General features: G+C 40.9%; 1 protein-coding gene across 2 annotated transcripts in view; it reads right to left on the bottom strand.

Annotated features, from left to right (window-relative positions):
- Positions 1-4508, bottom strand: part of DPYS (dihydropyrimidinase) — a 130340-nt gene extending 125832 nt beyond the window's left edge. Inside the window, exon 1 of one of the 2 annotated variants that reach the window (XM_043977721.1) lies at positions 3971-4508. In XM_043977721.1, the coding sequence (XP_043833656.1) occupies positions 3971-4234 (264 nt within the window). In that variant the 5' untranslated portion in view covers positions 4235-4508. The remainder of the gene's footprint in view (positions 1-3970) is intronic. The other variant, XM_043977722.1, reaches the window with a different exon arrangement.
- Between the last annotated feature and the right edge of the window lie 9356 nt (positions 4509-13864).

Here is a 13864-nt window from a genome sequence, read left to right as displayed (position 1 = left end):
GGCTTAAAAACATAAAGGACAGTATGAACATTAATATTTTTCTTCAGCATAGCTATCTTGTCCATCCCCACTCCCTACTCCCACCAAATTTTTCATTTCCCCATATATAAATAGTTACAATTCTCATGTAGCATGTGTGGTCTTGAAAAATGACTGAACAAAATAAGAAATTATGAAATGGATGTTTTTTGGAGAAAACTGAGATCAATATGAACTGATACAAAGTGAGCAGAACCAGAACAATTTATATAATAACAATATTATAAAGAAAAACAACTTGGTAAGGATCATGGTAAATATAATAACCAGTCAGGATTGTAAAGGACTGATCATGATGCATTCTATCCACTGAGAGGTGATGGATTCATAAAGAATTTATTTATACATATATATATATATACATATATATATACATATATATATGTGTGTGTGTGGTGTGTATATGTATATATATGTATATATGTGTGTGTATATATGTATATGTATGTGTATGTGTATATGTATGTGTATATGTATATGTATGTGTATGTGTATATGTATGTGTATATGTATATGTATATGTATATGTATATGTATATGTATATGTATATGTATATGTATATGTATATGTATATGTATATGTATATGTATATATATAGTGGGGACCGATTTTTAATTGGGGAGTGCTAGCTAAGCGGCTCGCCGCAATATTGGGGCAAGGAAGGAGACCGGCAACCTCCCTCAAAACAGAACAAGATTTATTTTAACAAGAACGAACTTAAAACACACACACACACACACACACACACACACACACACACACACAAACAGGATCCGTAGGATCAAGGGAAAGGAAATAAAATGGGGAAAGGGACATTATAATACCTGAAAAAAATACCACCGCCCAGGAATCAGCTGAAAATACGCAGCAGAACACCTATAGCTTTCCAGCTTCCATCTAGAATGACCAATTCTCCTCCCCCAAACCTAGAAACACCCCACACAGCCCCAGCCAATGGGATGGCTGCTCTGACAGTCACATGACTGCCCTCACTCGGCTTCCAATCATTATAATTTTGCCAGGCCTATGTAGGTGTTGGTGAGTGGTGGCTACAACCAGTGGGTGGAGCGCCATGCAGTTTGCTGAGCCCCAGGCCAGTGAGTGCCGAGCCATAAAAACCTCAAATAACAATTAATTCTTTTATATATATATATATATATATATATATATATATATATACACACACACATACACATTAATGTGGGATTTTATTTTGCTTCACTATGTATATCTGTTAAAAGGGCTTTGTTTTTCTTTTTTCCCACCCCATGATAGCAGAGGGCAAAAGGGAAATAGGAACAGTATAGCAAATAAGAAAAACAAAGAGGATTATTGGGGTAACTTTTATTTATTGGTTTATTTATACAAACATTTATTATCACTCCTCCTGTGCTCCCAACCCCCATCTAATAGCAATGGAAAAGAACAAAACCTTCATAATAAGCATAGTCCAGCAAAACAAGTGTCCATTTTGTCCATGTACAAAAATATAAACATCAGTCTCTATTTGAAGTGTAGTATCACCTCTCTGACAAAAGAGGTAGGTAGCATGTTTCATCTTTAGTCCTCTGAACTCCTGTTTTATCATAGCACTGATCGGTTCTCGTTTTTCAAATTTGTTTTTCTTTATAATCATTGTTGTCAAGGTAATAATTGTTCTTATTCTGCTCACTTCACTCTGTATCAGTTCAAATAAGTCTTCTCAGTTTCCAAGAAAACTGTCCATTTCATCATTTATTATGGCCCAATATTCAATTTCATTCAAATCTTATTTATTTAGCCAGTCTCAAGTAGACAAACTTAGTTTGCAGGATCTTTTTTCTGCTACGAAATAAGCTGCTACGAATATTTTTATACCTACGTCTTCTTTTTTCTTTTCTCTCCTTAGGGCATGTGCTTCACAGTGGTATCACTGGGTTAACTGAATATGCTCAGCTTGGTCACTTTTTGAGCACACTTCCAAATTGCTTTTCCAAAATAGCTGAATTAGTCCACAGCTCTATCAGCAGTGATTAGTTTGCCTGTTTTCTCACAACACCTTTAATATTTCTTGTTTTCCTCTTTGTCATCATTGACAATCTGATGGAAGTTATTTAGAAACTCAGAGTTGCTTTAATTTTCATTTCCTTTAAGTCAGCTTTAAAAATTAGAGAAAAGAAGGGAGTCCAGAAAGAAGCACAGGCAAGCAGGACAGCTTTGAAAGCTACAGGTTGAATTATATATATATATATATATATATATATATATATATATATGGCATTCTGTATATAATGCAGGTTTATGTTACATTTTTTCTATTCCATTTATATGAAAATACTCATTTTATTTGGCATTTGCTAAGTTCATAATTTTAAAATTTTCATATGGAGAATAGACTTTGGGGCCATATACCAAATGCATCATAGAGTTCTTATTTCAAACATTTGAGTGCAGTGCTAAGGAAAATTCTAATGGAAACCACTAAACTAGGTTACTTGCTACTCCAAAATAAATAAATAAACAGTCTAGCTGATGCACTTCCAATTTAGAGGAGCATTTTCCCTATTACAATCCAAATTAGAATAATCACGGCTGGATGTACAAGTTCTGATTTAGAGAGATGTTCTGAGATCAAAGAGATTTAACTTTATGGAGACTCCTTAAAAGAGTCTCCTCTGCTCCCATATCCTTTGGAGGCTTTTAAGATTTGCTTCTTTGTTTGTAGTATCACCTGATGATCTATTGATTAGTGGATAAGATTCAGAGCTATGTAAACTGAAGTAAACTCAGTAGTATGTCTTCCTCTTCATACTTAAAGAGAACCACTAGGAGCAATATCCATTCGGTGGACAAATAGAACGAGAGTGCATTTGTAATGTGGCAGGCAAGTGGGCTGGGAAGTCATTTCTACATTGCTTCTGGCTTCCCACTAGCTATGCTGTCTTTCTTTTTAAAAAGCACTGGGTTTCTAAAGTCATTGGGAAGTAGGAGCGAGAACAGACAGAACAACTGTCAGAGCTGCCTGGTACCCTTCTCCATACACACACTACTTAACTTTCCTTGTGACTTCTTGAAGGGTGACCATGGGATGAGAAGAGGGTCAGAGATGGAGAGATGCCTGTGTGTCACGTAAAAGAATGTATGGATCTGGATGGGATCATCATCTTCTTCGTCTTCTTCTTCCTCCTCCTCCTCTTCTTCTTCTTGGGGGGGGGGGCGGGGAATAACATTTTTTAAATTTAATTTAATTTTATTTTTGCGGGGCAATGAGGGTTAAGTGACTTGCCCAGAGTGGCCGGGATCTTCGGCAAACCTCTCCTCCCCCAACAATTAGAATATAGGACAGGGTCGTAGTGAGGATCAAATAAGATAATTATGTGGAGTGCATGGCAAACCTCAAAGTGCTATTGTTATTACGAAGAGACCGATTTCAAATATCTGTGGCCCAAGAGGAGGGGTCCTTTGGCTCTAACTAGGTATTAGAAAAGAAGCCCCGTAGCATGAAGAGAGGTGCTCCGCTGCGTGCAGGGAGGGACGGATAGACTGGCAAATGGAAAGAGAAATTTGCCAAGGGGAAAGTGGTGCGAGTTAGCTCAGGTTTCAAATCCCTCCCCTTATACAAACACACATCAGACTTCCCCAATGTTTCCCAACCCCCAACCGTAATGCTTCGAAACCAAACCAAACCAAAACACAAACAAAAACGCAGCAAGAAAGTGCTTGCTAAACTCCCGAAGCCCTTATTAACTTTACACCGTCTGATCAGCCTAAAAGACAGTCCCCAGGGGTCGCCTGGAATCCCAGGAGGAGGTGGGCAATGAAGTCCAGGGCAGAGATCTGCCGCTGATGCCCGGCCGGGAGGATACCCTCCTACAACACTCCTCCACAGGGAAAGTTCTCGGCTCCTGCTTGATTTGGTCGGAAAGAGGGAGTAGAAAGGATGGTCAGTACCTTGGTGCCCTGGTAGAAGTCATCCACAGACTGGGATCCCATGAAAGGGAACTGCAGGTGGGTGTGAGTGTCGATGCCCCCGGGCAGCACCAGCTTGCCGGTGGCATCAAGGATTCGAAGCCCCTCAGCCGAAGTCCCAGCCGCCAGGAGGTCGGGCCCCAGCGCTCGTACCACGCCATCCTCCACCAGCACATCAGCCAACTGGGAGTGGTCTTCATTTACCACCCGGCCTCCGCGGATCAGGAGCCGCTGCGGGACAGCCATGGCCACGGAAGGAAGACGCAGGGGCAAGCACTGGACAGCCCTTCCGCCCACAATTGGTGGGTCCGAGACCCCTTGCAGACTGGACACAGCTGCAGGTGGGAGTAGAGTGCTAAGGTTTCTCCGCTGTGAAAGAGTTCAGCTGGAGGCCCCTTAATCCTAGGGTCAGTTACCCAACTATGCAAAAGTTCAAGTTCCACTAGGGATGGTAGCAGCAACAGGCCGCTACTTGAGTTAGTCGACCTATTAATAAACAACAGCAAAGTCTACAAAAATGTTGAGCTAGTCCCAAATCCCTTAGCTCTAAACTAACATGCCTCACCCCTCCTTACGCATTAGCTGCTTCCTCCCCAGCCCCAGCTGGAGGGCCACGCCCCTTAGTGAGTAATTTAGAGGAAAAGAGGGATGGGGCTAACCTACCAGAGGCCTTGGTGCATACTCATAAGAAGATGACAGGATTTAGACCTGGAAGGGATAAACATAACCCAGTTCAAACCTCTCTTTTTGCATATGAGGAGACAAAGGAGACTCAGAGAGATTAAATGATGCCCAAGGATACAGCAAATTGAAGAGCAATAGGAGGTCTTCTGTCTGGTTTAAAGCCGCTCCTTTCCATTACAGCCATAGTTAAGTGAAAGGAGAGCCTTGCGCTGAGGTGTCTGATCTTCCCCTAAGTATTTTCCCCTGAATGGAAGGGGTTTGGAGCAGGGGGAGAGGGGCGGGCGAGGAGGAAGCAAGCATGGTCGAAGAAAGTCAACTTAGACTGGAAACATCATTGGCTCCGGCTCGGAAAAGCTGGGTTCAAATCCAATCTCTGAGCCTTACTGTGTATGTTACTTGAGAGGGGTTCCTCATCTCTGTGCTCATTTAGGTTTCAGTCTTGAGACGAAGCTGGCTTCTAAAAAGAAGTCTCTTTACACTCACACCCTAGAACTTCAGGGAAAAAAAAATCCTTAAGCCTTACCTTTTACCTATGTCTCCCCAAAAAAACAAACAGAAAAGAATTTGATGGGGCAGCTAGGTGGCACAGTGGATAAAGCAGCAGCCCTGGAATCGGGAGAACCTGAGCTCAAAATCTGGGCCCCAGACACTTAGCACTTACTAGTTGTGTGACCCTGGGCAAGTCACCTAACCCTTATTTCCCCACCAAACAAACAAACAAACAAAAAACGAAGAAAGAAAAGAACTTGAAGGGATAGCTATTCATTTCTTCCAAACCCCAAAGAAATGTTTAAAATACAAAAAATCCATAAGAGCACATCAACAAAGATATAAAACATGAAGCATTAATCTACAATTCTAATTATACTCTCTGAGAAGGTTGATACTTAAAACCTCAAAGCATGAAATATCTAGCATTTTACTCTCACCTACATTGTCTAAATGACTCCTGCAAGGTCCCAAGTTCTGGTAAGCCAAGCTGATCCTCCTGTTAATGGTATCTTCTCCTCTCCTTAAGTAAAGTTGGCATCAGCTGAGGGACCCCGGATATCCCTACCTCTTTAACTCATGAAGTTGCCTCTAAGGTGGGAAATGTCCATCTCAAAACCATTGTTTGGACACCTGTGCTCAGGAAAAGAAACACTAAGCAGAAGGAATAGCCAGGGCTTTGAGATCTTGACTCTATTTCACCTAGATGATCAAATACTTTAACTGCCATGAGTAAGCAGCTACTATGACTGCCAGTATGGGGGAAGTATAAGAGAAGGCCTCACTGAGAGCCTACATACTTGGGATCAAGCCATTGCCTCCAAGGTAAGACACATGGAAGGATGATATGGGAAGAGAGATAGGAACAAAGAGTGAAAGCTCTCGCAGTCTACTGAGTGGAGTCTTCTTGGCTCAGTGGCCAATCCTCTCTGATACTTGCCTTGTCTTGGGGCAGAGGAAAGCACTAGGTTCTCTGGCACCAAAGGAACAATTAAGAGGATTACTTCTTCATGCCAATGCCCAAGTCCTCCAACACTGAGACACATTCACTACTGGAAGTAGCCAAGGAAGTTCAAACAAGCTCCACATGTGATCCAGTGAGGATGGGCACTAATCCTACCCCTTCAACATAAGCAGGAGTGTGCTGGCAAATTAATAACTGCTGGCTTTAACACCCCCCCCCCAATGTTCCCACAACACACTGTAAAATCTAATCTGCATTATTAAAATTTTCTCCATCATTTTCTTAAGTCTAGACAAGACGTATCAAACACCCTGGTCCAAATCAGATTAAAGTGTCATTGGAAAATGTCTAACAAAATAAATAAAAATACAATAAAACATAATGCTAGTATGTGGTTTTCCAAGTCAACATACAGGCTACAGGGATCCTTGTGTGTGGCCTTCCTTTTTCCTTCAGTTTTCCTTCACTGATCTAGGCAATCAACAAAAAAATAAACCAAGTACTGATCTCTAATATTGCCAGTTTCCAAGGTGTGAATCTTTACAGTGAAAATATAATGATCCATTCTTTCTAGCCAGTTTGAGCTGGAACTGGTTCCAGCATATCCCTGAATATAAATAAGCAAATTAGACAGAGATATAGATGTGTATATACACAATATGCATAAACACATGTAAAATGTCATCAAGGATAAATTTTACTTAGTTGGTAATATACTGCACCTTCCTTATGTCCAGCATGTCCCAAAGTCATGTGCCTACTTTTGTACTCAGGAAATGAGGAAGCAAAATTAACAGCCCTTTGTTTCCTGCACCAACCAAGTCTTGAGCAATGTTTTAATACCTTTTTAAAAATAATAAACATTTTATTCATAGTTTTGAGTTTCACATTTTAAACCTCCTTCCCTCCCTCCCCTCCCTAGGATTAAGCATGGAAAAAATATGATTCCCTTCCCTGTACATATATGTACATATATGGCTACATAAATTATATGTATATATACATATATAATTATACAATATAAATCTCACATAGATGTATATATGATAAAAGTATGGGGTGGTTGGGGGGGGAGCAAGGACTAAAAATCAGGAAAGACCCTTGTAAAAGGATTAAGTCCTCCAGGGCAAGGTCTTTGGTCTAAAGCAGTGGGTAAGATATGTCAAGTATGGCTGGAGAAGTCAGTCTGATCTAGTAGGCCACGCATGAGGCACTTAATAAGAAATATATGAATTTCAGTTTGATTAGATCATAGATGATGTGAAAGGGAATAATGTGAAGATTGAAAATACTAAAGAAAAGAAGAAATCTAGAAAGTGGTAGGGAGAAGGAAAGGCAGATGAAGGGCTTTGAATGCCAAACCTGATTCATAATTGATGCTGGAGGTCAAAGAATGCCACTGGACTTGATTATGGCAGATGGGGAGATTTTCACTTTAGGAAGATCACTTTGTTTTGTTTTGTTTTTGCAGGGCAATGAGGGTTAAGTGACTTGCCCAGGGTCACACAGCTAGTGTCAAGTGTCTGAGGTCAGATTTGAACTCAGGTCCTCCTGAATCCAGGGTTGGTGCTTCATCCACTGCGCCACCTAGCTGCCCCATGGAAGATTACTTTGATAGCTGAGTAGAGGATGGACTGGGGTGGGGAGAGACTCATGGCAGGCAGACCAACCATCAGGCTACTGCAATAGTCCAGAGGGATGATCTCTAATATCTTTTTTATCTCTGATATTTATCTCTAATATCTCTAGATCCCATGACTCCATAACTTTCTTTCTTTCTTTTTTTTTTTTTGGTAATGTGATTGGGGTTAAGTGACTTGTCCAGGGCCACACAGCTAGTAAGTGTCAAGTGTCTGAGGTCAGATTTGAACTCAGGTCCTCCTGAATCCAAGGCCAGTTCTTTATCCACTGTGCCACTTAGCTGCCCCTTTTTTTTTTTGACTCCATAACTTTCAAAGATCAACAAGAATCAGGAAAGAGACCAAGAAGCTCATTGATGTTCACATATTTAGAACTGGAAGGGACCATATTGTTTATCAAGGGGGTGGGGGAAGGAGGAAGAGAAGCAACATTTATTAAGTATCTACCAAAAGGGGCAGCTAGGTGGTGCAGTGGATAAAGCACCAGCTCTGGATTCAGGAGGACCTGAGTTCAAATCCGGCCTCAGACATTTGATGCTTACTAGTTGTGTGACCCTGGGCAAGTCACTCAACCCTCACTGCCCCACAAAAAAGAAAAATATATCTACCAAGAAGAGGCTTGATGGTTCAGTGGAGAGAACACTGGATCTTGAGTCAGGAAGACCTGAGTTCAAATTCCACTTCAGATTAGCTGTGTGACCCCGGGCAAGCCACTTAACCTCTGTTTGCTAATTCCACTGGAGAAGACAATGGCAATCCACTCCAGTACTTTTGCCAAGGAAATGTCACAAAGAGTCAGAAACAACTGAACCACCACAACAAAAACAGCCTGCTCTGTGCCTGGCACTATCTTAAGGGCTTTACAAATATTATTTCATTTGAGCTTCACAATAACTCTGAGAGGTAGGTGTTATTAATATTCCCAGTTTATAGTTGAGGAAACTGAGGCAGACAGATGTTAAGCAACTTGCCCAGAGTCACACAGAGAATAAGTGTCTGAGGCTCTGAGTACTTGAAATTAGGTCTCAACTACAAGTCCTGAGTTTTATTTACTGTACCACCTGACATCTAAGTAGTTAAGTGACTTACTGTTATATGTACCTGTTGCCTCTTTCACTGCTTCCTCAAGTAGGTTATTACAAAGTCCTTAAGGGCAGGGGCTTCTTTCATTTTGGTCTTTGTATTCCTAGTCCCCAGCCCATAGGATATTTAACAAAATTTGTTGATTGATTGCCCAAGGTCACTCAGTTCTTAAATAACTAAGAGGGATCTGAACCCAGGTTTTCTCATTCTCTCTCCATCATCGTACCCTATGGGGTTCTAAGTGCACACATCGGAATGAACACAACTCTTCTGAGCACTGCTGAGCCAAGTGGAGACAAAGTGTGTTTCCTTTGGAGCACAAAACTATTATTTCCCTGAGCCTTCCTTTGGCACAAAGGGGACACACCAAGGACAAGTGATTTTGTAAGGCTTTCAAGAACCTTTGGTGAGCAATCCTTCTTAGGCCTGTGGGGCACTGGGCTCTGACTTCAAACAATAATAGCTAACATTTATATCAAGGGACCCCCTTTGGCAGTCTCCACCTAAGGACCTCATCTCAGAATAATGTTTTTAAATACATAAGATGAAATATATAGAATCACAAAGGAAATCAGTTTTATTGAATCTATTTAATTGTTGTTGGTCAAGTCATTTTCAATCATGTCTGAATCTTCATGAACTCATTTGAGGTTTCTTGGCAAAGATACCGGTGTGGTTTGCCATTTCCTTCTCTGTCTCATTTACAGATGAGGAAACTGAGGCAAACAGGGTTAAGTGGCTTGCCCAAGGTCACACAGCCAGTAAGTGTCTGAGGCCGAATTTGAATTCAGGAAGATGAGTTCCTGACTATAGGCCTGGCACTCTATCCCTTGTACCACCTATATGCCACGAGTTATCAAATTATTAAGACAAAAAAATCTCAGACCTTAGGTTAAGAACTACTGCTTTGTACCAGTGCTTTAAGATTTGCAAAATGCTTTTCACTTACTGTCTCATTTGATCCTTGTTAATCCCTTAGGTTAATTAATGCATGAAGAGGAAAATCTTAGGATTAATTAATTTTTTAGGTATGAGAACTCCCTCCACCAACATTGCAATATATCTATAAATTAGTAGCAGAGGATAAGAGAGGGATAGTAGCTGTCACTTCACTGATATAGGGAACTTCAGGATGGGGAAACCATCTCTCAACTCAGATAGAGAGATAAAGCATTAAGTTCTTACTCTATGACACTGGGGATATAAATACAAGCAAACAAGGCAATCCCTGTCTGCCAGGACATTGCAAGCATGGAGGTCAGAGTGCTGAGTTGGGAGAAAGAGTACTGTGTGTAAGGATTGGTAAGTTGGCCAATGTGACACTGAAGCGTATGAAAGAAATTAAGATAGAAAAAGTTTCAAGCCCAGCAAAAGAAGGAAGGGGTGGTGATTAAGGGCTTTGAAAACCAGAGTATTTTATATTTGACCTCAAATGTAATAGGGAGTCCATAGACATTATTGAGTGGAGACAGAGCAGGAATAATTTAGCCAAACCTGAGTTTGAGGAAGATCACTTTGATAGCTGACTCAGCCAAAAAAAACATTTATTAAGCACCTGTTCTGTGAGAAACACTGTGCTAAACATTGGGAATAAAAAAATAAACTAAAGATAGTCCTCACCCTCAAGGAGCCTACAATCTAATGGAGGAGACAAGCAAACAAATATGTACAAACAAGTTACATACAGCATAAATAGGAAATAATTAGAAAAGGAAGGCATTCTAATTAAGAGGGATTGGGAAAGCTTTCCTTAGAAGATGGAATTTCAGTTGGGATTTAAAGAAATCCAGGGAAGGTAGTAGTTGGAGATGAGGAGTGAAGGCATTGCAGTAATGGAGGGTAACCAGGAAAAATGCCCTGAGTAGAAAGAATGGGTATCTACTTTGAGGAATAGGTAGAAGACCAGTGACACGGAGTCAGCATACCATCTCCTTCCTTGGCTGGCCTTGAGGGAAGGGGAAGAGGAAAATAGGTGGGGAGTGGGACTTCCATCTCCTGTTCACATTCAACTCCCATCTCCTACTATATCATTTCCTGGTCTGATCTGCCTTCAGAGAGGAATAGACAAATGGGACTTCCCAACTAACCCCTTGTCTCCATCTTCCTCTAAGAAGAGATGTGGCACCTTCCTCTCAATGATAAACATTCTCATATCTGGTCATGCTCTACACTTCCCAGGCATTTTGAACCCTTCCTTGTAACCCATCACTCAAACCTCATTCCCCATCTGCTATGACATGCATCCTTATTTTCATCACTCTCAACCCTCCCACTCCAAAGTCTCTACCAAATACCACCCACCCCTTCCACTGTGCCCTCTGGAATTCTGTTCCATAGACAACAAACTTTCCTTCATATTAAATTTTCTTCTCTCCTGTTTCTTCCACCTACTAACTTTTATTGAAACCTGGCTTCCCCCAATGACCCAGACTCCCTGGTCACCTTTTCCAGCACTATCTACATTTTCAATCATTCTCTTCGGCTTACTAATTGAGGCAGAGGAATTGGGAATACTCCTTGTTTGCTTCCCATTACCACTTCTATTCCCTCCTACCTTCATCACTTAGTAACCTCTTCTCCTTTTGAGCTTCATGAAATTATATTTACTATCCAATCAAAATCTACGTAGCTGTTATCTGCAGACCTCCATGTCACTCCCCTTCCTTCCTCAATAAGTTTGTACAAGGCTTACAATTTTTCTCTCCTCTCCAACTCCTGTCCACATACAAAGGGATTTCAACATATGTGTGTGTGCGTATGTGTGTATGTATGTATGTATACATATGTGAGTTGGACACACATGTGTCTGTGTGTATGTATATGTGTGTATATATGTATGTAGATAGATATGGAGAGAGTCTCTCCCTCAAATACCCTAATCATTTGGTTTCTCAACCTATTCACTTTTCATGACCTACTCCTCCCACCCTACCTCAGCTATACACAAAAATGTTCATATCTTTGATCTTGGCATCACCCGTAAATGTACCACCTTCATATTAAAAAATTTTGAAATCCTTTTACTTAACCATAATCTATTGGCTTTCACCTTTCCCCTCTGTCTTCTGTTACCAAACCTAATGTGATGAGTAAAATCTAATGTGTGGTAGCCTTATTCCTGTCCCCAGTGTGGAGAAAGCTAGCTAGGATTTACTTATAAATTAGAAGCTTCAGCAACAGTTTAGACATTAAGCATTTATTAAAGTATTTTAGAGGTTAGCAAAGAGAGAACACGTGTCTCTGAAAGAATAGGAAAGCCTAGCTAAGATCTATGGGAGAGACAGGAGAAAAAGCTGCCTCCACCTAGCAGACCCAGGCTACCAAGAGAAAGATACTGTTTCTCTGCTATCGGAAGCTCCCTGAAGGTCAGGAAGAAGAGGCAGTCCCCACACACTGCTCCATGCTAATTGGCTGGTAGCATTCAAGTCCATTGATTGACGTGGAGGTCCATGAACACAGTGTGCAGAGGTCAGAGTTCAGATCCTCTGGCGAGAACAAGGTTTTGTGAGGTAACTTATGGACGCTGGATTGTCCTTAGAAAGGTCAACCTATGCTCTCTCAGCGGGGAGTGGGGGGGTCCTGGTAATATTATTTTCACACTAATTCTTTATCTACAGTATGACTTTCAAACCCTTGATATTCAAGTTCTCTTTCAGATCATTATTCCTGCACTAGCCACTGTCTCTTCTCTTTCCCATCTTGATTTCTTGGTAAATCAATTCAACTTTTCTCTATGTTCTCTTGAGTACATGGCCCTCTTATTATCTTGCCAATAGTGCCTTGCCAAGCCTCAACCTTGGATCACTCCCACCATTCACCACCTTTGATCCTTCATGCTGCTAAATGAAGGTGAAGAAAATCATGTAACCAATGGCCAAAGGGATAGTTGCTCCTCTTTGCACCGGAAGTTCTCTACATTTAGGGTGGTAGATCAGGCTGGTGGCAGCTGGTGGATACTATCTTGTGCTTGCACAGATGGAAGTCACTCAGTTAACCTTGAGTGCTGTTCCCTCTTGGGACAGAAGTAGCAGGAGATGGAAGGCAAAGTCAGAGGAAGGTCTCCTCTTCTCACTCAGCTAAAGAATGGAAGGAGAAACACTCACATTTTTTTACTAATTTTAAAAATATCCACACAAATCCAGATTATTTCATTTGGCTTTTTTGGTTGAATCTACTAATTTCAATTAGTGTCACTATACTTTGGTAGTCTATTAGTAGTTCTTATGTAAATAATCAAATGATTCACACAATTAGGAAAGCATCTGCTCTAATTCCCAATCTTGAAAAGCTAGATTTATTTGCTGAGTCCCAACAATTCCTTTGCTTCAAAAAATTTCATTCATTCATTCATTCATTCATTTATAAAGGCAGTTGGGGTTAGGTGACTTGCTCAGGGTCATACAGCTAGTAAGTGTCTGAGGTGAGATTTGAACTCAGGTCCTTTTGACTCCAAGGCTGGTGCTCAATCCACTTCGCCACCTAGTGGCCCCTTCTTTGCTTTTTAGCATTTGCCCCACAAGCCTGTGAAACACTGTAGAAATTTATAGGAGAAAGGTGGTTTCCTAAGATATCTGGATAGATTTCTAACCTTTCACAAAAATGCAAATGAACTTTTGATATTCAAGTGAGACAGGGGCTTGAATGTTGTACATTTAAATTTTTAAAAATAAATTCTACCTGAAACATATGTGTATTTCAATTTAACTCAGTGCAACAAACATACATTAAGTGCCTGCTTTGATACAAGGTACTATGTCAAGTTGTTCATTCATTTCAGTTATATCCCACTCTTCATCACCCCATTTGGGTTTTTATTGGCAAAGGTTCTGAAATAGTTTGCTATTTCCTTTTCCAGCTCCTTTTACAGATGAGGAAACTGAGGCAAGCAGAATTAATTGACTTGGCCAGAGTAGCTAGTAAGTGTAAGACGCCAAATTTGAGCTCAGGAAGATGAATCTTCATGAATCCAGGCCTAGCAAACTATCCATGCTACCTGACTATGTCAAGACCTGGGGA

Source organism: Dromiciops gliroides, chromosome 1, assembly GCF_019393635.1.
Source record: "Dromiciops gliroides isolate mDroGli1 chromosome 1, mDroGli1.pri, whole genome shotgun sequence".
Lineage (NCBI taxonomy): Eukaryota > Metazoa > Chordata > Mammalia > Microbiotheria > Microbiotheriidae > Dromiciops > Dromiciops gliroides.
Note: the sequence above shows the minus strand (reverse complement) of the source record. Positions and strands in the feature narration are given on the sequence as shown.